The sequence below is a fragment of the Anastrepha ludens genome, chromosome 4, assembly GCF_028408465.1.
Source record: "Anastrepha ludens isolate Willacy chromosome 4, idAnaLude1.1, whole genome shotgun sequence".
Classification (NCBI taxonomy): domain Eukaryota; kingdom Metazoa; phylum Arthropoda; class Insecta; order Diptera; family Tephritidae; genus Anastrepha; species Anastrepha ludens.
Window position 1 is genome coordinate 126,800,448 of NC_071500.1, and position 26,340 is coordinate 126,826,787.

Here is a 26,340-nt window from a genome sequence, read left to right on the forward strand (position 1 = left end):
AAAATACTCAAAAACTTGCAATATTTAATGGGATGTTAGACTGCATACCCAGGCATTTTCTGAAAATTCACACTAAAAAGTTGTAAATTTTGAAGAATGTGTTTTGTTTTTTTTTTTTGTGCAAAATTTGGTTCTACTTATAATTGGTGTTTGTTCCAGTATAAACTATATTTTTATGAAAAATAAAATAAAATACAAAATACATACATTCCCAAAACTTTGCGACATTTGATGGTCTACAGAACTTCACAGCCAGATTTTTTTCAAAATGTTTAAAGTTTTTATGAAAATAATAGCTACTTTTATAATATATAATTGTGAACACGGGTGTATATATTGTATAATTATTATGTCGTAACAAGATCTTAGAGTGCAGTTTTCCCCCATTCAACTTTGAGCTTTTGAGCCCATTTTGATATGCAAAATCTTCATTTGTCCTTCATTGTCTTCTTACACGTCAAAAATCTTTGAAAAATTATAGTCTGATGTATAGTCCGTGACTTTCAATCAAATTTCACTCAATCAAATTTCGTTAGTCAGCGTGGTCATCTAAAGCAGGTGGCACTTTTCGTTGTTTCCAATTTAGGAATTCTACATCGGCTCATTAGTTGCTCGATGTTATCGCACGAAAGGCCGGACCAAAAAGAAAGGGGAGTTAGCTGAGCTGGATTCAGGGGAAAGTGAAGAGATTTTTAGTGTTATGTTATGCCCCTCACAAGTACGGCATTTATTATATGTTAAGTTTATCAAAGCCAAATGTAGGAATATAAGAATTATTTACATTGCAGTTGCATCGTCCTGTATATTTTAATAAACTTTGTATGCATAATAGTGGGTGGATTTGATTTTAATTTGTGTTAGGTTACCGTAGCGGTGGAAAAAATATGGAAAATTTCGATATTTTCAAAATCTTTTCAGCCGAGCAGTGAAAGAATTCACAATTCTACAGGTCCTTTATTAAAAACGTCTTAAACTGCATAAATTACTATTTTGTTTATCTATATTATGAAAGAAAATGTCAGCTATACAGCTTTTTTCGACAAAGATATTCTTTTTGTAAGGCGCACGGCCGGACCAACAGCATTAAAATTTTTAATTTACGATGACCAGCAACATATTACATTTATGAATATACTTGTGAATAACTGTAGAAGCGCGTTTGCTTTAAGAAAATTCAAAATTTAATCCTTGGAGTATGGCATTTAAAAACGGTTAAGGGGTCAGATACCTGTAAAACTTCGAAAAAAAATTGTTTTTTTCATAAAAGGTTCTTATAACCCTTTAAGAACATGTGAAAGAATTTTTAGAACGTAAATTTAAGTATGTCTTATATTATAAAGGGTGATTTTTAAAGATCTATAGGAAAGTTTTTCAAAAGAACACACGTAAACTTCAGAAAAATGCATGAAATTTTTATTTAAATCGATAGTTCAGTCCATATAATTTAATGTTTGAAGATTATTTCATGCAAATGTTGACCGCGACTGCGCTTCAAATAGTCCATCCGCTTAATCCGATTTTGGCAAACTCTTTCCAATGTTTCGGCCGGTATCCCACATATAAATGCTTTCATTTTGTCTTCCAATGCGTTAATTGAAGCAGGCTTGTCTGAATAGACATGAGCTTTAACATAGCCCCACAAAAAATAATCTAAAGGCGTTATATTGCACGATCTGGGTGGCCAATTGACAGGTCCCGAACGTGAAATAAAATGTTCACCAAACTCGCCTCTCAACAAGTCCATTATTACGCGTGCTGTGTGGCATGTGGCACCGGCGTGCTGAAACCACATGTCATGCAAGTCAAGCTCTTGCATTTTGGGAAAAAAAAAGTTGGATATCATTTCACGGTAGCGCTCACCATTCACAGTTACGTTACGATCCGTAGCATCTTTGAAGAAGTACGGTCCAATGATATCCCCAGCCCATAAACCGCACCAAACTGTGACCTTTTCTTGATACATTGGTGGCTCTTGCAATTCTTCTGCCTGATCTTCACTCCAAAATCGACAATTCTGCTTATTTACGTACCCATTGATCCAAAAATGAGCTTCGTCGCTGAACACAATTTTTCGATAAAAAAAAATCTTAAACTTTCTTAACAGAACACGCATTTTAATAATAAAATTCAATGATTTGCAAGGGTTGTTCGTTTGTAAGACGATTCGTGGTTAAATTATAGGCCAAACTGAAGATGTTTGAGAGTGAAACAAAACACGAAACGTGCGTCAGCTGTTTAAACCAACTGTTTAAAAAGATAATAGCTAAAAAATCACCCTTTAGATCGTCAACCATGACGACTCTATTCTTTGCGTTCGAGCGCTGGGTATTCAAACTTTAGACGCGTTTTTCTAAAAACAATATTTTTCGAATTGGCGTACACGTTAACTCGAAAAGTTATTGACCGATCTCCCTGAAATTTTGCACACATCTTTTTCATGATATTCTTTCTATGTGAATTTACAAGTTTTCGAAAATTTTTCGAAAAAATAATTTTTTCGAAGCAAAAATGGTAGGAAAATTCGCCTAAAAGAGAGAATGGGGTGCGCAAAAAACTAAGGGAGAAGTATTTAGAAATTTTTCCTACATTAATAAATATTTTTTAAATATATTAGGTCATATTTTTAGTCAACAAAATTGTACAAAATTTTTCGGTCCATCGAACTGAAATGGGAGGCGCCAAACTACAAAATAGAAGTATTTAGAAATTGTATCCACCTTAACGCTTAGAGTAAGGCATTTTAAAAAAATATTTCTATAGCGGCCTAACCTCTTTCAGCGGCATATCCCATTGCGTAACTGCGTCAGTGTATGAAGTTCATCATTTAATCGGGCTGCTAAAGTCCATCATTTTCAGAAGGTGGTGTTTTATTTCGAAGCGAGTGTAATTGAAGGTGGTAATTGTCTATCGATGCATTTCCTTTCGTTTCGCAAAAATCACATCGGGCCTTATGCTCATTTCCCTCCCGGTTCGACTCTATCACTACATTGAAAGCACTAAATATTATATTTATGTATATATTTACTTCAATGTATTTTCCTTTTTTTCTATATTATTTCTATCTATTATAAGTCCTAACAGTTCATGATTTTCCATTACATTTCTTATACCAACCGCAGGCGTTAAAGTGATTTATGTCGTATGATAATCAAAAAATCGACCCTCCCTAACGCCTATACGCGTACTTGTGCCTCTGTTAGTATGTGCATACATACATATGTATCTACACATGTAAATATTCATGAAGTAAGTAAGCGCTATTTGTAGATGTATTGGCTTGGAAAAAAAGTTTTTTAGCCGCTGTTGCTGTTGCTGCTGCTTCGAGCGGACGCTTTCTGACATTTATTTATGTCGTTTAGTTAAGGTTCCCTCTGTTGCCTTTGTTATTGAATGATATTCTCATACGTACCGTTGTTGTTGTTGGTGTTATTTACCCTGTTATCAACGCAACATATTTCCGGTGGCCACTTTTTGCCCTCTTACAACTGTCCGTATTTATTGTTATTTTCTATTATTTAACACAGAAGGAATTGTACCAAATCTGCAGAAACTTTTGGAGTGCACGTTTTCAACACACACACGTACCTGCATATAATAAATACTTACATACGTATCTGCAATGAATGAATTTGTGGATATACACAGCTATGCGGTTAGGTAACTACATTACATTTCAATCGCTCAGCCAATTATGTAATTCCGATTATTTAATTTAATTTATGCAGCTCTGGCGTACAATAAATACTTAGGCAGCTCTTTAGAATAATTGGGACTGGAAATGAATTTAATACAAAGCGAAGCCGACTGATCTAATTTGCATGGTTCAGTGTTTCACAGATATATTAAGGCTTTAGTTGAATCAGGCCGGCACAAATGTCAAAGGTGAATTTGGATTTTTTCTCAGCTAAATGTGCCGTGAGCCAAAAACAGCTAAACGGTTAGCACTTCAACTTGGGGAAACTTAAAAATTGTAGCCATTCTCACAAGCACAGCCAGTGAAAAAAACTATAGCACCTCAACCCACGACGGTTCTACGTTTCCGGAACAACCAGGATTTATATGCGACCTAGGACTGTCACTCGAGCAGCATTCCCCGTGCATGTATGGGGATTGTTTATGCTGCAACAACAACAACATAGCACCTCATCATTTTGACCAGTTCTGACTACTTTTCTTTTGTTTTTCAACTTTTCATTAATTGGCAATAAAATATAAAAAACCTAATTTACTCTAACAGGAATATCATATAAAACAAGGATTTAAAGTTTGTACAAGATTTACAAATATTCCAAAAATGTTCATTAAAATTTCAAAAAATTTAATCAGAAATTAAAAAAAAAAATTAAATAAAATTAATTTTAAAAAATTTTAATTTAATTATTAGGTGCGCAACTAAGTTCCCGCTGTTTGTCAATAGATGCCGCCAGCAGTGTGTGCTAGTCGATTCTAACATAACCTAAACGTCATAAGCCAAGCTTAGACATATGGTAAGCAAACTGCTTCGACACATTAGTGATTTTATTTTGGTATCATATAATTTTGGTTTTTTTGAAAATGTCTGATTTTGTGCCGAATAATCGTCATTTAAGAGAAGTGTTGATTTTCCTCTTTCATCCGAAAAAAAACGGCGGCTGAAGCGCATCGAGAGCTACAAAAAGTTTATGGAGATGCTGCTGTAAGTGAAACAACGTGCCGAAATTGGTTCCGTCGCTTCAAAGACGGTGAATTCAATGTTGACCAGGCCAAAAACCTTCGAAAACGCTGAATTGGAGGCATTGCTCAATTAGAATCCGTGTCAAATGCAAGAAGAGCTTGCTTCAGTATTAGGAATTACCCGCCGATCCATATCTAAGCGATTCCATGCTTTGGGAATGATTCAGAAACAGGGGACTTGGGTTCCTCATGAGTTAAAACCAAGGGATGTTGAACGTCGTTTTTCGCCTGTGAACAACTGCTCCAGCGGCAAAAAAGAAGGGGCTTCTTCATCGCATCGTAACGGGTTATGAAAAATGGATTCATTACAGCAATCCAAAGAAAAGAAAGTCATGGGAACTGCCCGGTCATACTTCTACGTCGTCGCCTCGGCCGAATATTCACGCTGCGAAGGTTATGCTATGTATTTGGTGAGACCAAGTTGGTGTTATTTATTATGAACTGTTAAAACCAAGCGAAACCATCACTGGGGATCGGTATCGACTTCAATTGACGCGATTGAGCCGAGAACTGCGCGAGAAGCGGCAGCTATACGCGGAGAGGCATGAAAAAGGGATTTCCGAAGACACTATAGAAGCTGCAAACGCGATGAAAAAGAAGAAACCTCCCATCATTCCCTCTTTTACTACATTGAAATTGTTTAGACGGCAAATATATTGTGTGCGTTTAGTTAGCTAGTAAGTTTTTATGTGAGTGGGTTGTGTATTGTGGAATGAAAGTATAGAGTTCAGTCCAAGCAACCAGTCCAGAGCAATATGCAAGCACAACTGGTAATAGCACAACAAAATCTGGTGCCACGTGGAATAGAAGCTCTTGGAGTTCAATCCAAACTATTCGTGGGAACAGCAAATCAGCGAGTGCCTTGTTCGCTTTGAGTAGATCTTCGCAATACATGGAGTCGTATTGCAACTGGATGCCGGACCCAAAGATAGGCTTTGAATCTTACCATTTTAGATAAACTTTGAACCCTACCAAGATGGAAGTCTTTGAAAAGTCTGCGCAAAGTCAGAGAGATGACACTACTGACACGTATCGAGGTTATGTTTAGTTAGTAGCATCTCTTGAAACACCGCACATCTTCAGGCAGATCGGTGTATTTTTTTTTTTTTTTTGGCATTCGTTTGAAGCGAGGAAGTCGTGTGATTTTCTTTTTCCATCACGACAACGCACCAGCTCACGGTTCAGCAATTGTGATCGCCAAATTAATGGATATAGGGTTCCCCTTATTCTCCCGAATAGGCTCTATCGGATCCCTCGGACTACTTTTGCTTTCTAACTTGAAGAAATGTTTGGCGAAGAACAGATTTTATTCAAAGGAGGAGGTGATAGCATAAACTTATGTGTATTTTTCAGACTTGGACAAATCCTACTACTCGGAATATATCGGCAAACTAGAACAACATTGGACGAAGTGTATAAGCCTAAAAAGACACTATGTCGAAACATAAAAAAGGTTTACCCAAACATTAAAGTAATTTTTATCTTTGCACGGACTTTCCAAACGACCCTCGTATTGCTTGAATTCACTACCACTCAGTTGTGTTGCTGAATCTTGTGTTTCAACTCATGGAAATGACTCGTGATGTATCAAGGATGCAGCTCGATCTCTAGCAGATACCTGCTGGGATGATCTCCATGGCAGCAGTCTACCCAAAAACTGCTTGCTGAGCATTTGTTACGCTCCTTGACAGGCAGCATAAGGGTCTCACTGCAGAGCGCCAACAGGAGATATACCGTTGCTGGTCTTTAGCTTCTCACAAGAGCCAATTCTACGTGGCGGAGTAACTTGACAACGTTGTTTTTAACATTAACGAAAAAATATTCACTCATTTACCAAGTGGAAAACATAAAAACTATTTTTCTATTGAAAGTAGTTGAGAAAATAAGCCTTTCGTATAAATAAAAGGTACTTTACCGTAGCTATTTATCGGCCCGACTAGTAAAGGTCACTGTATAAATCTGATGAATGGGTGGCCATCCATAATTTGTTGCATCCTGCTATAAGTATAAGTGGCATAATCAATATTCAGAGACCCACACGGCGGACAGTGGACGAAATCATCGATCTAGCGGAATTTAATTCATATCTCGAAAAAAGAAGCGCTGTTATGGTTAAATAGTGTTTATTTTTGCGCGGACTTCTCAAACGACTCTCATTTATCCATTCCAAACTGCCAATTGACACTGAAAATGCTTCCATGCGCGGCGTTGATCAACGCATTAATTTCATCTGCTATGCTCTTAAGCACATGGCAGGCAGCCGACATCCACAGAAGCAGGCGCTGACATCTGAGAATTTCATTTTTAGCACCTTAAAAACACGTAACGACATCGAAAAAGAAGTACTGATGAGTTTCATGAGAGACATTGAATGGTTCAAGTCGGAATTTGTTTAGCCAAATGTGATATCCCAAAGGACTTCCAACTTTAGCCTAAATGTGCTGCTCGATCTGCGGATCCACCTGAATCTAACCTAAATATCATATTTTAAAGTAAGTGCGCAACTTCATTAATAGCCGCGGCCGTTATTCCGGCAGGTTATTCCGTTGTTATCTTTGAGAAGATTAATTATAGGAGGCTATATAAATCTCTGTAGAAAGTATTACAATGAGAAAAGATGCTACGAGTTTTGTTGGAGATTTGGTCTTTAACTTGTGTACCACTTTTAACCTATCAACGCCTCTCAAGAGTATACAGCTTGACATAAGACAACAAGAACAATAAAGCAAATCACCATCGCTCCTGAATTCTATACGATTTTTTAAAGCAAATTTGGTCTATATTCCAAATAAATTTCAATATCGAAATTCAACTTAAACCCTGGTCGAGTGGAAGCCACCTCAAGCGAAGTATAATTTGTGTGACTAAGAAAGTCACATAGTCAATAAATAATTTGCTACTTAACAACTATATACTATATGTACATATGTATGCATAACTGTTTGTATAATACATCCATACATACATATATAAGCGTCAGTACGTATGGACTAAAATTTTACTTACGGGCGACACAAATGAAATCGATTTAAATTCGCTTTAAATGGGAAAAGTACAGGAAGACGAGATTAAAAACAACAATAAGTAAGTAGCAAAACATTCCATACAGCCAACTTAATTGACTGTACCACAACCAGCGGCATTGTACTTAAACGCGTACTTGATGCGACCAGCGGGCCACACATCCACCATCGCACATTCAACAAGCGCATTTAAACAAACTGGCGCACTATATTCATTATGGCATAGAAGGACCCCGCGATCCACGCCACCATAGCCCGACACAGCCCCCAAGCGAACGTTGTTTTACTTGCTCTACACTCGAATTTACGGCCATTTATGTATTTAAGCTGATAACGAGGCCTCAACAAAGTGCCAGACGGGCGTACATATGGCTGAGCGGCTGAACGGCTGGCTGGCTGGTCGTTGCGATCAGGCTATGACTCTGGTTTTCTACGGAGACTCTGGCTCTGGCTCTGAAATAATTCAACAGCTCAGCTCTTGGCACAACTCAAACCAATTGCAACAACAACGACGACGTTAATCATGGAAAATTATTTATATATTAAAATGTTTTGTTGTTCTTAGTGCTATTACAGATGATATGAGTAGTAGTGTTTCCGCCTAACTGTACCCGCATGTCTGGCTGCGTTATTCTTTTTTACAGCTGCCACTGCTTGGCCGGACAACTGTTGGTTGTGATTGTCGCTGTCGCCGTCGCTTCGTTGATGCCAATAAAGCCTCCAATCAACGTCAAAAAACCCAAAATACAAATACAAGTACAAGGCGCACACACACACATTCACATGGAAGCTATGTGCTATATATGCGGGCGAAAGCACGCGCACACAAACACAGGAGAGCAGCGATCTCAAGAATGGCAAGATCAGCTGTTGGCGGGGCAAAGAACGGATGTACTTGAAGTAGAACGTTGAAGGGGCCGCAACCGCAGTTACGCTTTTTAAATTCAATCAAAATGGACCAAGTTTAAATGAACGATGCGGCAGCGCACAAAAGCGTGGAATAAACGGCGAAAAATATGTGCATGTGTGTGTGTGTGTTGGTATAGCGGTAACATTGCCCAATACTGGCACGAACGGCCAGCGCAATTGTAATCGTTTTGGCGATAAAAGCGCGCGCACAAATGGCGACTAAAATGCAAAGTGGAAAAAAATACGAAAATAAACTATGCATGTGTATGAGCAATGATATGTTAAGTAAAAGAGCCAGGGTTAAAAATGGCCCGACGTTCGTGCTGACGAATTAAGCAAAAGCAACGAGCCAACAGGCAATTCATTGACGCGATTGCTTGCAAGAGGGTAACACAACAAGCAGCAGAATGAACAATCAACGAATCAAACGCGCACACACACACATACATATGTATATATGAATAAAATGAACTTATGTATGTACATAGAGCCATACACACATACATACACAGATTATTATATAGTCCAAGTGTATATGAAAGCACTTTAACGCGTACTCGTATGTCTATACATACGTAAGTAGCCATGTGTATGTGTATGTGCATGGGTGGGGTATGAGTTCGTTTACGATTTATTAAGCAAATGAGCTGAAAATTGTGACACACACAGAAAAAGCATGAAGACGAACAGCCAGCAACCTCTTGCAGCCCGATTGCGCCGGCGATCAGTGATCTACAGCGATAGCCCAAAAGCCACAGCTCAAAAGAAAGGGGGTTGCTCGATGAGCCTTGGTGCTCGCTTGCCTTGCTGTATGTTTGTATGTAAGTATCCAGTTTTTACCCACTGGCCGGTTGAGTGCTTTTGCTGATCGGTATGATTGCTACACAAACTATTTACAAATCGTCACTTGAACGATTACGGCAACAACACAACGGGCAAGCGTCCGCTCGATTGCATCGATTTTAAGTTTGGACCTTGCCTAGTAGTTTGGGACTTGGCCGTTGAATTACACACAAATGTGCATATGTATGTGTGTGTAAAAAAAAATGTATGTATGTATGCGTATGGCTGGCTCACTGCGCTACGATTGATCGAGACTGGTAATTGTGGTTAAAGAACTCGCCTTCTAGCCAAGCCAACCCCATGGACAGGCAAATAAATGCGCACATACACATATACATACATATATACACACCTATACATACATACATGCATATACTATATAATAGTTAGTATATAAGCATATGTATTAGGAGCATGTGTTGCGTCATAATTGGGCGTATAGAAGGCAATGCTACTTCTGCCTTTCCGCCTCTTTCTTCCTCTCTTCTTAGTCGCATCTACACATGGAATTTGCTTTTTTTAAAAAATTGCTTGATATTTTAATTTTATTATTTTGTAAGATGTCGCGTGTTGATGTACGTCGCTTCTAACGCAATCACTCAACCAGCGTAAATGTGAGCTCATACTTACATAGGTGCATTAAGGTGTGGCATCGAAAAAATATATGTATATAAATTTCAAAATCTTACACACTCCAATTCTTTCCATTTTCTAAAGAAAAAAAGTTCTCAAATCCAGTAAACTTTTAAAAAGTGATTTATAAGTTGAGACGATCATTTTAGGGTAACCATAAAAAAATAAAAATGTAAACAAATTTCAAAGCTTTACCACCTATTTTTGGCCTTTTTACGAAAAATAATAAATATATTTTTAATTACTTAACCTTTTCTTAGGAAAAATGTTCCCAAGTCTGGATTTGATGATTGGAAATGTGATTTAGAAATCACTTTTTCTGATTTAGAAATCACATTTTTTGATTTAGAAATCACTTTTTTCATTTTAAGGCGACCATCGAAACAAAAAATTAAATTTTACAAAATTCAAAACTTTACTACCTGTTTTTGGTCTTTTTACGAAAAATACTGTATACATATTTTTTTAGGTTTTTAAAAAGTGATTTGGAGTCCGTGGCGAATAATTTTAGGTTGCCCATAAAAACAAACAAAATTATGAAATTTCAATATCCGGGCGCACCCTTCCTTTACCTTTATCCTTATTTCTATTATTTTTATTATTATTTTTTTTTTTTGATATAAATAGTATTTCCTACTTTTGTTGATTTTTTTAAATTATTTAACAGTGCATTCATTTTCGAGAGTCCATAAAAACATAATTTATGAAATTTCAAAACTATGACGAGAAATAATATTTTCGTTTTTTTAGTCGAGTAGATTTTCAAAAGGTGATTTAGAGGCTGCAACGATTTTAGGGTGCCATTAAAAGCAAACAATATTATGAAAGTTCAATATCCTACCCCCTTCCCTAACCCTAATCCTTGTTAAAAAAATGTATTTCAAAATTCAACACCCTCCAATTTTTTCCATTTTTTTTGGAAGAATGTTCGCGAAAAGTGACTTAAAAAGGTCGAGTCGTTTTAAGTGACTATAAACAAATATTAAAAATCTGACTGAAATAATTTTCTGTATTTCTTTTAAATTAAAAAAAATTATTCAGATATCGTAGCAAGTCGGACTTTTCCCCCTAGTTTATGGCCAAAAAATTGCCACATTCCTACATTTCAGAGAATGCAAGCGCTTCTAAAAAACTATTTCTCTTTTAATTAATTATTAAAAATTATTACAAAAATTAAATTAAAAATTAAATTTTTATTATTCAAAAAAAAAAATGCTCTAAAAACATTATTTTTCTATTTTTTCTTAAATTTTTGAAAAATATTTAGAAATCGTAGCGAATCGGAATTTTCCTTACTTGATGACTCAAAAATTGGCACCTTCTTACATATCAGGGGTTACAGCTCTAAAAAAATTATTTTACCGAAATTTATTTCATTTATTTAAAAAAACATTCTCTAAAAAATTTATTTCTCTATGTTTTTTTTTTCAATTTTTAAAAATGATTTAGAAATCGTAACGAGGCATTCTTTTCCGCCTAGATAATGACCCAAAAATTACATGCCTTCTTACATTACAGAAATTATATTGCTCTAAAAGATGTATTTCTCAGAATAAATTATTTTAAGCTATTTTAAACATTCTTTGTTTCTTAAACTTTTTTTCCACCTAAAATTACTTCACGCGACCCCAGAATAGGAAAAACCATTTATCATAAAAATGATGAAGAAAATATTTTCTTTTTTTTTTCTTTGTGCACCCTAATGTACATACCTACACTTGAATGCAGATAAATATGTGCATGTATGTGTGTGGTTCATGCACGAATATTTCCATATCTGTAACGCCATGTATGAGCCAAGTTTGCTCTACTTTGTTACTCGTGGCATGCCATACTTTTGATTTCGCATTGTTTATGCCTCAATTGAGACGCAGATGAGTAAATGCATGTACAAATGCGGGGGTAGATTGCGCCTCTGCCGTGGCATAGTCATTGTTGATGTGGCCTCATGACGCTAATTGTATAGAAAATGGTTTGTGAATACGTCCATACAAACATACAGCAAATTTATATGGCCCGCATTTACTAAATTTTTAAGCTAAAAAATGATGATCTTGTAGAATTAATGGGCACTAATGTGCATACATACATACATGTTTTAATGTATTAGTGTATGTATGTGTGTATGTGTGCTTGCATGTTGCTCATAACAAAGGAATTTTTTCGAAGTATGTTTTACGAATTGTAGGTATTTCCTTTTTTAATATGGAATTTAAGTCTGATTCTGTTACTAAGCCAAGGCCCATTTTATTGGGTAGGCGACATATATATTTAGAATTTATTTAAAAAAAAAACATAGTACGAACTTTGAAACCTGATTGTTTTAAGCACTACCGAGTGCTCTTATTTTCAGTCAAGGTGTAAGCAGCATCCAACCTTCGTCTAACTAGTGAATATTCCATGCTGATGCACATCTGAGTTAATTTTCAAATGGCTTAACGGCTGTTATTTCTGCTTTTAACGCCCACGTATGGAGGTGAAAAAACAAACAGTTTTCCTAAACAGCGTCCACCATTCGCGTACGAGCGAAAAACCTTTAAAATTCACTAATATTGCATGGATCTTTACATTGGCCTCCTCCTACCTAAAAACAACGAAAAAGCTATCAGCAATCAACTGCCACTTTCGATTCATCGCTTCTTTGCTCGTCAAGCGAACAGTATGTATGTGAAAACAACAACAATTTAGCTATGATATGGTGACTTTGTTTGTAGTCGCTTAGCTTACAAGCAAGTGCTGCCAGATGTGAGTAGCGATATTTTTTTATTATCCCTTTCCTTACCGCTATTACCTTAGCGGTGTGCTTTGAAAAGCAATGTAAATATTTTGTTTCATTCACTATTCGCTAGGTGGTTGATGAATCGAAAATAGCCAATATGTGATTTACACTGAACGAAACTCGACCACTTTAGACCAAAGTAAACAACAAAGCAGATCCAAGGATGATATATGACTAGCTTAGGTTGTTGTTGTTGTAGCAGTAACTAGGTTTGGCCTATAACTTTGGTGGAAAACAAACTGCCACATCACGGGAGTAATTCGCGAGCCAAAATCTGCACGATAATTTCGCACATATTCACATACTCGTCCAATCAGTCGTTGTTCAGACGCCCACTCTGCTTCGTCAACCCACCACTACTTATTCCGTCGAATTTGCTGAGAGCCGGCTAACGGTCTGTTATTGGTCACACCATCAAAAATGCTTTCAATTTGAAGCAAATCGGGGGCCACTCAGAAATCAATAAATACTATTTTCACACCGCTTTCAAGTCTACTTGGCATCCAATATGTTAAATTAATTATTTTCTGTAATCTTCATTTTCTTCAAAAAGTGTTAAACCACTTTGTTATTGAAAAATGTATGTACCTACAGGTCTATTCTGCACAATATCAGCAATTCGGTAACCGGCAAATTTTATTAACAGAAGTTAGCACCACTTCAATAACAGCAACCGTGAAGAAGCATTGCAACGCTATCAGGTACGTGAAATACAGGGTGGGCCATATAGCGTTTGCTTTTTGAATCACCTATTTTTTTGAGAATGGTAACACAAATGGCATGTCAAAGGTTTGACATTTACGAAATGGGACGCTATACGCTTGAACAAAATTGAGAAATATTGAAAACCTGTTTCCAAAGTGGTGAGTCTTCTTCTTCCTCCGCAGTTACAGTAAATGGCGAGCGTTACCGTGACATGCTCAACGAGTTTTTGTTTCCAAAAATTTAAGAGGATGACATGGACGACATTTGGTTTCAACAGGACGGGGCAACTTGTCACACTGCCAAAGTTACACTCGAACTTTTGGCTACCGTTTTTGCTTCCGATATCAATTGGCCGCCTCGGGGCTGTGATTTAAGCCCGTTGGACTATTTTTTGTGGGGAGCCGTTAAGGACAAATGCTATGCGAATCATCCAGAGACGATTGATGCTTTAAAACACGAAATCGAAGTTGCCAGTCATGAAATTGAAGCCCAAACAATCGAAAATGTGCTTAAAAATTGGGTTGATCGAATGACCTACTGTAAAGCCAGTCGTGGCAGTCATTTGAACGATATTATTTTTCATTCATAAATGACAATGTTCAATCTTCAAAATAAAAAAAAAAGTTTGAAAAAATATTGATTGGTTTTTTTTATAGCCGATTCAAAAAGCAAATTTTACATGGCCCACCCATTACATCTCAGTATACCATATAGTGAAAATACTGATTCATGTAATAGGCCGCTGCTATTCCCCATTTCCCCGCTCGCTGTCTCTCTGCTCGATTAACTTGACGAAAAATTTGCATGCGAAAGCAACAACAAAGTTATCGAATAAGATTCGCCGCCAGTGAGTACGGCTATAGCTCATTAGACGCACTGCCTTACCGACACATGTAATTTAAGACCATGATGGAAAGAATAATGAGATGGCGCCTATCGTGGTCCCGTTACTTTGCGCTCAGCGAATTTGACAACTAGTTACGTGATTTTAGCTCCAGTATGGCCAGATTACCATTTTCGTAACTTGATTTAGCATTTTTTTTTGTTATTTTTATTATTTTTTGTCTTGGAGTTTTAGTTCTTTCTTCATGACATTTTTCTAGCTGTTCTAATTAAAATGTCATGTTTATAATTTTGTAAAATATACATTTTTTAATAATTATTTAAATAATTCACTCAGTTTTATTTAGCTTTACTTTTTTTTAACATCTGGTGGCATTGCCCGCGATTGCCGGTGTTGTTGATGTTCTTCTGCTTTCGGCAGTCAAATCTCTCTCTCGCTACTGCAGAGTTGCCTAGCTTTGGATATAAAAACGCACTAAATGCCCATTTAAAGAAAATAAAGCATGAAATTTTTATTGTGTTACTTAAAGAACTTTGTATGCCTTACAAATTGTCTGTAGAATGTGCGTTTTTTTAAATAAATGTGTTATGCTTATGTACAATTTAATTTATGAGTTTTTTTTGTTAAGCGAGACTCTTTTGTTAAGGGAACGACTTTGATTGCTATATTTGAAGTTATGTAACTAGATAAGGTACTATTTTTGTAAAAATGTTAGTATGGTTTCTTTGGTATTTTCTGCTATTTTGTTGTTTATTTTTACAATGAATATAACTCTTAATGTCCTATGTCTCACTAAGGATTGATGACCGGAAGAAACGATTACACCTCTATGGTTTTAATTCGCATTCAATAAATTCAAACGCTTTTTAAAATGTGTAAAAAGGTTTTGAATCTTAAGAAGGGTTGAGAGAAGGGCATTTAATATTTTTACATAACCTTAAATGGAGCTAAAAATTAAATTTGCACTTTCAAATTATCAAATTTTATAAGAGTAAAAAAATTTTCATTAGCACTAAAATCTTCTCAGAGTGGCCTTTTTTAAACTTCTTTTGTATAATAATACATTTTTTTTAACCTAAAGTTTCGGTAGCTTTAAATAAAAAAAAAAAAAAACACGAAACTTAAAAATTTTTGCATTTTCGGTATAAAAAAGCACTAAATTTATTGCGAAGAGCAAATGGTTGGCAATACTGCACAACTCAGCAAACGTGACGTCACGTACGCTCTGATGGGCGCAATCTTCTTTCTATCATTCTTGATTTAAGACAACTCTCTCCCGCGTTGCCAACATTTGTTCATTTCGACCAGTTGCTTCATCTATTCGCCACTTGCTAACACTTGGCCAAAAGAAGAGGCCCAATATTAGCGAGGCTGAGCTGATGTTGCATATTTCACGCACCACTTTTGTTATGCCTTTATGGGCTAAGAGCAGTTTAAAATAAATCTTATTATTAATATTGACCCTGCGATAACACTTTCAATTCCTGTAAAGGTTTATTTAAAAAAATTAAAAAGTAAACAAACATCATTTTATGTCGCCGTTAGACGTGACGCTAAGATAACGTCAGGTGTAAGATATATGAAAATTGTGCAAAAGTTCAATAGTGTCGAATAGAGCTGAAAGTGACTAGATGATTTTTTTTTATTGAGAGTTAAGGGTTAGGATTCCTAATAATGAAAACAACAAAATATTCCAACCAATTGCAGTTCAGTGGTTCCGCTCTTTGTAAATGTCAGATGAGATAACCGCACGAAGTACAGAGTACAGAGTGTAGCCAACATCAAACCGTTAATCCGCTCTCAGCGAATTCAATAGAATCAACTGATTTGCTGACATAATAAGGGATATGAGGATGGTTTGCTTACAACAGAGGTCAACATTGAGATTGTGTTGGTGTATACGGAGAAAATCAACGCAGTTAACACTCATACTGCGTCGTTGCCGTTCGAACAACGACTGATTAGCAGAGCGTATGAATACACGTGAAATGAGCGAGCGCAATTATACTGCTTAGTTCCATGATGCAAAGAATAATGAGATGGCGCCCATCGTGGTCCCGTTACTTTGCGCTCAGCGAATTTGACAACTAGTTACGTGATTTTAGCTCCAGTATGGCCAGATTACCATTTTCGTAACTTGATTTAGCATTTTTTATTTGTTATTTTTATTATTTTTTGTCTCGGAGTTTTAGTTCATTCCACATGACATTTTTCTAGCCTATTCTAATTAAAATGTCATGTTTATAATTTTGTAAAATATACATTTTTAAATAATTATTTAAATAATTCACTCAGTTTTATTTAGCTTTACTTTTTTTTAACATCTGGTGGCATTGCCCGCGATTGCCGGTGTTGTTGGTGTTCTTCTGCTTTCGGCAGTCAAATCTCTCTCTCGCTACTGCAGAGTTGCCTAGCTTTGGATATAAAAACGCACTAAATGCCCATTTAAGGAAAATAAAACACGAAATTTTTATTGTGTTACTTAAAGAACTTTGTATGCGTGACAAATTGTCTGTAGAATGTGCGTTTTTTTTAAATAAATGTGTTATGCTTATGTACAATTTAATTTATGACTTTTTTTTGTTAAGCGAGACTCTTTTATTAAGGGAACGATTTTTTTGCTATATTTGAAGTTATGTAACTAGATAAGGTACTCTTTTTGTAAAAATGTCAGTATGGTTTCTTTAGTATTTTCTGGTATTTTGTTGCTTATTTTTACTATGAATACACCTCTTGATGCTCTATGTCTCACTAAGGATTGATGACCGGAAGAAACGATTACACCTCTATGGTTTTAATTCGCACTCAATAAATTCAAAGGCTTTTTAAAATATGTAAAAAGGATTTCAATTTTAAGAAGAGTTGAGAGCGGGGCATTTAATATTTTTGCATAGCCTTAAATGGAGCCAAAAATTAAATTTGCACTTTCAAATTATCAAATTTTATAGGAGTAAAAAAATTTTCATTAGCACTAAAATCTTCTCAGAGTGGCCTTTTTTAAACTTCTTTTGTATAATAATACAGTTTTTTTTTAACCAAAAGTTTCGCTAGCCTTAAATTAAAAACAAAAAGAAACAAACACCAAACTTAAAAATTGTCGCATTTTCGGTGTAAAAAAGCACTAAATTTATTGCGAAGAGCAAATGGTTGGCAATACTGCACAACTCAGCAAACGTGACGTCACGTACGCTCTGATGGGCGCAATCTTGTTTCTATCATTCTTGGCTTAGTTCGCTATGACGCGGCAGCCGAAGCTAATCTCGCAAATTTACTTCGGATGAGCAAGAAAGTGAAAGGCTACTAAAATGTGAGAATGGCCAAGAAAAAGGTCTTGACTTCACGTGCATTCGTCATTCAAATTGGCGCCAGCTATCACAACAAAGAAGAAACGACTACTGTGCTGGTTACGTCGTTTATCTGTCAATCGGGAAGAAGAAGAAGAAATTGACTAGCAACAAAGTATTCTCCCTTTTTGCCCTTGTCTGAGGAGTAAAGTTTCTGTTTATTCTTATTTCATTAGGAAATATAAGTAATGTAAGTAGGCCAGGCTTGCCAAAACTAGATATTTTAAAAGCAAAACAATTGACAGTATTTATATCCATAAATATCTATGGAACACATATTTACACAGGCAAGTGCATGATCACGTGTATGTGTGGATGTAGCTGCCAACTCCCATATAATAGGTATTCACATGCAGCCTGGTTCGAATTTCCATCGATTATACGCGTAGAAGCGCTAGCAACCTTGAAGCAGAAATGAGTCAACCAAAGAATGAATAACCACTCGCAGGTACTTCTGCTCTGCATCAGGTAATTAGATAATTCATTGTTATTGTTAGGGCAACTAATTATACCCTCGCGCACTTGTGTGAAGGCTGGCATTTCGCGGATTGAAGAATTTTTTTTACATCCAAAAATAAAAAATCTCATTACAAGCATTTTCAGCAAGAGCAAAATCTTGAGAGAGCTCCGATTTCTCTGTGATAAATAAAAGGTAGCAAATTGAGGTTTATCATATTTTTACTAAGAAAAAACTATTTTCCATTTCAACTATTTTTCAACTCGTACTCTGTCGAGCCCCTTGTGTTCTCGTCCTTCTGAATAGTGTAGTTGACCGCAAACCAAAAGATAAAAATTCCAAACAACGGAGTTGCCATATGTGAACACAATGGGCAACACCAAAAGAGAATTGGCAATGTTGAAGTCTGCCTGTATGAGCGGAGTCTAACGAAACTCTCTTGAAAAAGAGTTGGCAGCATTGAAAATAATGAGTTATTCGAGTTTTATGAGGCATAACCAAGTATGATAGATTCCAAGGTTTGGCCTTCAGCTTTCGTGAAAAACGAAACTGAGTGAGTGACTGGCTACCACGTCAACGGGGTCTCGACAGCCGAGCTCTGCCCGCTCATTTCACACATATTCACTCACTCGTCCAATCAGGTGTTATTCAGATGAGAGCGAAGTAACGTGAGCGAAAACTGTGTTGATTTTTTCGTATATCACCAACACAATCTCAATGACAATGACAAACTGTTATCATGACCCCGGTCACGTCAGCCAATCAGCTGATTGTTTCAAATCGCTGAGAGCTGGTTAACGATCTGATATTGACCACACTTCTAAGCTTTTTTCACCATGAGGTATAATCATACTCGGGAGCGGGGAATCGTGCTCAATAAATTTGTTGTTGCTTCCACATGCAAGTCAAGTAAGTCAAATGAGCCGAGCACAGAGATTGCAAGCAGAGAAGTGGCAAATAGAAAGGCCTACAATTGAAAGTATGCTGTGGTTGAATGCATATATATCGAAGTTCCATTATCTCTTTGTTTCTGCTTTACCCACTTTTCTAACCCTTGAACGCTATTCGCTAGGTGTTCTAAGTTCTACTTATAAAGCAACTCCGGAAGAGATAAGAATCATAAATTTCTGTTTGCATTATCATCGGGACATAAAATTTATACTGAGAGATTTGCGATTATGTTTGAATACCGCAAGGTTTTAAATTGTTGAATATCCACCGTACGATTTTCAGATTTCTATTCAACAAATCCTTACCAACGGATCTGAAGCCGACAAGCACGGGTTCTCTTTAAGATTCGAGTAGTGGAAATCATTCCAATTGGAAATACGGATTCGAAATATTTTTCTTTTTTTTTACTACTAATTAACTACTAATCAACAAATTGCCAGGGTATTCCACTTTTTTATTATTTTAAAACCGACTGTCGTTGCGAGATTGACAGTCGAAGTATTTTGTAGCAAAAATAAATATGAAGGCAACTAAATAACACTCCAAATGTGTTAACAGAGCCAAAAAACATAATTTATCCATCCACTCATCTCTCCCAGCGAAGATTTAGTTTTGAGCCAAGTGTAGCTCATTATATGGACTTAGTTGCTTTTGACTACAATTCTCTTGATGTTTCGGTATTTTAAGGGGATTATTGATTTAATCCGATTATACGAGAAAAGTACTTAAATATTGTAGGACAGCTGAAGGACTTCATTCCTACTCGAATGCTTTTATCTTTGGCTTTAGAAAATTTATAAGTCAAAACATCTTTCTGGGTAAGTTTTGTGATTACTTCTAGATTAAGTTAAGTTAGTTTACAATGGTTGGCCAAAGCCACGCAGAGCCCATTTTGGTGCACAGCGATGCCAGATCAGAGTCTTTTTTTAGCGAGAAATGCATCTCTCAAGATGTTCGTACTATTCGCGAATTTAAGGAGTCACTCAAGCTACAATTCAGGGATGCATTCATTCTCAGTCTTTAGCATAGTCTAGTTTCCGAGAGAGCATAGTCGAGAGAGCCAGGCAGTAGCATAGGAGATGCTCCAGGATTTCTCTTGTGCTCGGCTCATAACATTTCCTGCAAGTATCGTTAAGAGTTAGATTTAGCTTGTAAGCGTGCGCTGCAACTAGGCAGTGCCCGTTAGTAGATTTAATTATTTGATTCATTCTAATTAGAATGCATTTGATTTGTGCAAATAAACATTTTTTGGCTTTTTAGTACACAAATTTGTCTAATGTTATCTGGAACAAAGCTATGATGAATTTGAAAACCACTCGTTTCTCATAGAACATAACTTTCTCACCAAAACCAAAAGTTTACCAAAAACTTTCCTACTTATATTTCCTCACACTGTGCACCGAACGGATATGCTTTACCCAAACGAAATTTCATATCCAATGAATATTTAATTAATATAAAAAAATAAGAATTAAAAAAAATGTATAAAATAATATATAAAAAATATATAAAAAAAAATAAATATAAAAAATATACATATGTATAAAAAACATTTATAAAAAACAATATATATAAAAAAAAATATATATAAAAAAAATATATATTAAAAAAATTTATATACATAAAAATACAGTCGAACTTCCTTACAGTGAACTTCCATATAATGAAGCTCTCCTTATAATGAACTGGTTTCGAAAACACTGCTTTTTCGTTCTACTTTCGGTGTATTTTTGTCTCCTTATAATGAATTTCTATATAGTGAAGTTTTCTATATAATGAACAAATTTTACAGCTGGAAATTCAAGCGTCCTAAGTTTTTGTCTCCATATAGTGAATTTTTTCAAAAGTTTTCTGTTGCAAAAATTACAGTTAGATGTGGACAAACTGTAATGAGGGGAATCCCAAAATTAAAAGAGAAAGAGCTGAGCTGTTACAGTTTTATTCAGTGATTGAAGTTAAAATGACGCATCGAAGCAGCATTTCGCTTGAAAAAAAGTTATTAATGATTAACAAAGTTAATGAAGGAAAGAAAAAAAAAAAAGATATTGCCAATGAATTCGGAGTTCATCCCAGCACTTTATCAAATATTTTAAAAAATAAGGAAGTGATTTTAAAAAATGCGGAGGATTTGGCAGTAAATACCAAACGCAAAAGACTTCGGCCTTGTCATTTTGAGGATATTGACGAAGCAATGCTGAAATGGTTACTCGTTGCACGTGGTAAGAATCTCCCTTTATCTGGACCATTATTGAAGCAAAAGGCCAAAGATTTTGCGGAAGCACTAGGACACCACGAATTTGAGGCAAGTATAGGTTGGTTAGACAAGTTCAAAAGTCGGCATGGTGTTATTCAAAAGACATTATGTGGGGAAAGTGCTGACGCCAACATAGAAAACCGTGATGAATGGGTAACGAACGTCTTACCGAAATTAATTGAAAATTACAACATTAACGACATTTTTAATGCCGACGAGACTGCTTTGTTTTTCAAATGCTTGCCAACTAAAACACTGGCGTTCAAAAATGAAAAATGCTTTGGTGGAAAGCAAAGCAAGGAGAGAATAACTGTCCTGTTGGGAAGCAATATGACTGGATCAGAAAAGCTAAAGTTGCTGGTAATCGGAAAGGCCAAACATCCGAAGTGCTTCAAGGGAATAAAATCTTTAGGTGTCGATTATGAGTTTAACAAAAAAGCATGGATGACCAGTGAGATTTTTACGAAACGGATTGTAAAACTCGACAAAAAATCTTGTGATCAAAACAGAAAGGTGTTGTTTTTTGTTGATAACTGCACTGCCCACCCTAAAGATGTAAGAGACAAGTTGAGAAACATTCATCTCGCTTATTTTCCTCCCAACATGACTTCGTTACTTCGCCACCAATGGACCAAGGCATTATCTACAACATGAAACAAGATTACAGAAAACGAATTTTAACGAATATATTGACTCAAGTGGATGAGGGAAATTCTGTTATGGCCATAGACTTGCTGCAAGCAGTTCGAAATCTTAGCAATGTATGGAATGTCTATGTTAAACCAGAAACAATTGCCAACTGTTTTAAAAAGGCTTGATTTTCAAAAGATGCTATGCAGATTCCATTTGAGCATTGGGATGAAGATGTCTTCATTTAAAAAAGTAGCAAATATCGAAGCATCGTTTGATGACTACGTAAATGTTGATAATGGTGTGCAGACTTGGGACAACCCATCCGAAGAAGATATTCTCAACAGCATTTTTGAAAGTCGCGGAGTTCCAGCTGAACCTGGTAAGCATTTATCTTTTTATAGTCTTGCTTGTATGCTTCATCCATTAGCGTAATTAGAACCTTTGTTGAAATGAGGAGTGACGTGCCGATTAATGTTTTCAACTCTCTACATGATTTGGAAGCTTTTATTGAAAATGAAAAATGGAAGACTGTAATTCAAACCAAACTCACTGATTATTTTAAATAAAATTACATAAAAAATCAATGTTTCTTTATAATGAAGTTTCTATATAGTGAAGTGATTTTCAGGTCCCGTGCGAATTCACTATATGGAAGTTCGACTGTATATATATAAAAGAAATATAAAAAAAATATAAAAAAAAAATATAAAAAAAAAAAATAACAAAGAAATAAAAAATAAATAGAAGAAAATAAATAAAAAAAATATATAAACAAAAAATAACAAAAAAAAAATTTTAAAAACTATATAAATAGAAAATAAAAACAATTATTAAAAAAAATATACAAACAAATTTTTTTAAAAGTAAAAAACAATATAATAAAATAAATTTAGCAAAGCGACTGCCTTCATTGGGAAGTCATTGGGGAAGGTCCCTTGAGTATTGGGGTAAAGGGTCTAATATTCCAATACAAAATATATTCTAGGCAGCAATGCCCTATAATTCGGGTGATACCCTAATCTATTTCCTTCATTATCTTGCATAATTCAGGCATGTTCTGCAAATCGTAAGATTTGAAATCAACGTAAACATATTTCGGAGATGTCTAAACGAAAAGGCCGCAAAATTTGGCACTAAATCGTTGGATATGACTTAAGTGACTTGTGCTCAGCTCCCATTTGAAAAATGTATAACATTAATGAAAAATATTTTCAAATCGTAGAATTAGCAGAAAATGCCTGACTGTCATGCTTTCATCCGATCGATTTTCCTGCAGGGTATATTCATGCATACATACATACATATACGCTCTATAAGTTTATGCTTATATAAATTAACAAAAGCAAGTGTAATATTTTGAAATTATGCTACTCACTTTCGCTCTCTTATGACATCACGCAGAAAGTCCATTGCATCATAAAGGCTCCATTTCGGCTTGAAGCCGTTGCCCATCAATTTGACGTGCGCTAATTCGCGTCGATAGGATTCCCGCAGCGATTTAAAGGCGCGCGCCACTCGCCGCCCCGGTGCATTGAACTCCTTGCCAATCATTTCCCAGGCACGATTCTTCTCTTCTTCGGCACCCTTGAAATTGGGCAGACGGGAATCCCACAGTATCGGATTGTCGTGAACCATTTGGATGAGGCGCAGTTTGTCGGAGGCATTCCGGCGGACCACTGCAAGTAAATCGAGCGTAAGTAAAAAATTTTCTTTTATCGACGCATTTTGTTGTTGCTGCTGTTGTTGCAACTGTTCAGCTTCAGCAAATTTACGTTCTTGTTCAAGTCTAAATTTTTTATTTAAATGCTTTGATTTCGGTTGTTGCCTATAACGTTTTGAATGCTGTTGTTGTAGCCGCTGCTGCTGCTGCAGCTGCTTTTGGTGGCGTTGCAACGAGACTGGTTTTTGTTTTCGTTGCTGTTCTTGTTGTTGATATAGTTGTTGTAGCCTAGGGCTACCTCTACTTCTACAACTTCTAAGCAATTTCGGACAAACCATTGTTGTTGCAATTGCTGAATTGACCGTTTGCCCCTCGAAACTATCTGCTATTGCAATCGAAACGTTTTTGAGATTATCATTATTGCTGTTGTTGTTAGTTTTAACAACGTCATATTCAAAAGCACGAGCTACTCGGCTTGAGTACTTCGAGAATTTTATATTTACATCTACTATTTCACTAAATTGACTGTTCTGAGTGTTAAACGCACATTTTTTGATCTTCTGCGACTGCGTCTGCGACGATGGCGTGCCCCCTTGCAATAGCTCCACGGCAGCGGCGGCGGCGGTGACGCTAGCAACGGAGACGGCCGAAGCTTTAATCTTCATATCCAGCGCTGCCCCATGTTGACTTCCACCACTCACACTCATTTCGCCACCGGGCGTATCCGAATCGGTTGATGCTACGCGCAATCTGGAATGCGCAGAGCACGACGAAGCGCGTGAGGAGCGTGCAGGGGAAGGAGGCTCAATGATTGCGGGTATGACAATTGGGTCTGTTGACGTGAGCGGCGATGAATCTAGCGTTGAACGCAAGGATGACGGAGGAGAGGTGGCAGTCGAAACGATCGACTCTTTAGATGCTTTTGTTTTTGTGACGTTATTGGATGTGTTGGTGTCAGATGTATTGGCAAAAGTGCTACTAGCACTAAGCGCATCCATTCACAAACTGTTTACTTAACCATTCACGTCTAGTTTACAGATATTTTCGCTCGATTTGAGTATATTTTATTATTATTTTAAAATGTTTAATCTCAGTTTTGGTTATTTGTTGTGTGCCGCACTTCAAGTCCTAATTTACGCGATCCGTAAACACTAAAAGTCTACGCACTTTCACAAATCCAGTCTTTCTACTTCGAGTTCTTCCCCTCATTCACTTTTTGCCTGCGCTTACTTCTATTATTTAAATCTTATCCTGGCTTTCCGCTTTCTTAGCACGTTCTAACTACCCTGTCGTTACTTTGCCGATTTTTTCTTTTTGCTACCCTCTCACGACCAAGTTTAAAAACCAACTAATAAAATCCAGGCAAAACACCAATCAACCAACCATCCACCCGAGCCCAAGCCGAGTCGAATACACAAACAAGGCAGCAATACCAACGCCAGCGCCAGCGCCAAAGCCAAAATCAACGCGACGCGCATAACACAAACAACAAAAGCGCTAACCAAATGAATGTGATATATAGGAAAATCAACAATAATGAAAACAGCAACAACAACAGTCATTTAACACCGCGACGCCACTTTGTAATAACAACAAATCATGCTTCAAGCCGACGCAGCAGACGATCCCAAGCCGCAAAGCGAAAACCCACAATAGCAATAGCGAAAAAGAAGGAGTAGAAAGAGAGGGAATACGGATAAGCCAGCCAGCTAGTCAGCCATGAACGATCGCTCACTGAACTTGTGTATGGATGTACACATGTATGTAGGAATGTGTGTAAGAAGAAAACGAAATTCGTTAAAGGCGACGACAACAGAAAAGTCCCTTCCCTTAGATGCATAGAATTCAAATCGGCTGTTGAAGTGAGCAGATATATGTATGTATGTATGTTCATATGTACGTACATATGTTATTTTTGTAACTGTTTTTGGCTGGTGAGATTTTCGCATTCTGTTCTTCGTATTCGGCGTTGCCAACTTTTGAAAAGCAGCTCTGCGAAAAGTCCATACAGTGGAGAATTAACAGCAACTACCAACGAATATTTGTCACTTCATCTGTTAGAAAAAACCAGAGCACAACTTTGCAGAGCCGTGATGGAAATGCACATCAAACATAACGCCTGGCACAGGGGCACTAACTAACACTCATACACAGAGAATTATCAACAACACTAATAAAAGAACTTGGCTCAAAATTGCTTTTGTGTTGCCTGTTTACATTTTCTTTGCGTTCGCTGATATTGTCGTCGTCTTGCAGCCGTTCGTCTCTCTCGTTGTTCCATTTTTCCGTACACTATTTGTATATTGTGTCGTCGCCCGCTTTGTTTTTTGCACTCGCCCAGACAATAACGGCGTCGACTCGGCTCACTAGTTCAGCTAGCTGACTGATTTCTTAGCTGCCTTGCTGGTTTACTGGCCGCGTCGCAAGAAATTAAATTTCAGTAGGACTGAGAGAGTACGCCCGCTCCAACCCTCAATTGTTTAGCACCCAGTGAACACATTTTGTTCGAAAGAAGCGTAGTGCTTTTGCAAAGGACTTGGTATATTTTCTTGGCCTTAAAGCAATTTTTTAATTATAGTACCTTTTCGGTGA

The 26,340-nt window shown here is 36.6% G+C and overlaps 1 protein-coding gene across 4 annotated transcripts in view; it reads right to left on the reverse strand.

Moving 5' to 3' along the window:
- LOC128861092 (homeotic protein female sterile) overlaps positions 1-26,130 on the reverse strand; it is a 38,287-nt gene extending 12,157 nt beyond the window's left edge. Inside the window, exons 1-2 of one of the 4 annotated variants that reach the window (XM_054098985.1) lie at positions 25,966-26,130; positions 23,464-23,764 (exon numbers count right to left, since the gene is read on the reverse strand). In XM_054098985.1, the coding sequence (XP_053954960.1) occupies positions 23,464-23,764; positions 25,966-26,029 (365 nt within the window). In that variant the 5' untranslated portion in view covers positions 26,030-26,130. Of the gene's footprint in view, positions 1-23,463; positions 25,159-25,965 lie in introns of those variants that run through there. The other 3 variants (XM_054098986.1, XM_054098984.1, XM_054098983.1) reach the window with 3 other exon arrangements.
- Positions 26,131-26,340: the final 210 nt, after the last annotated feature.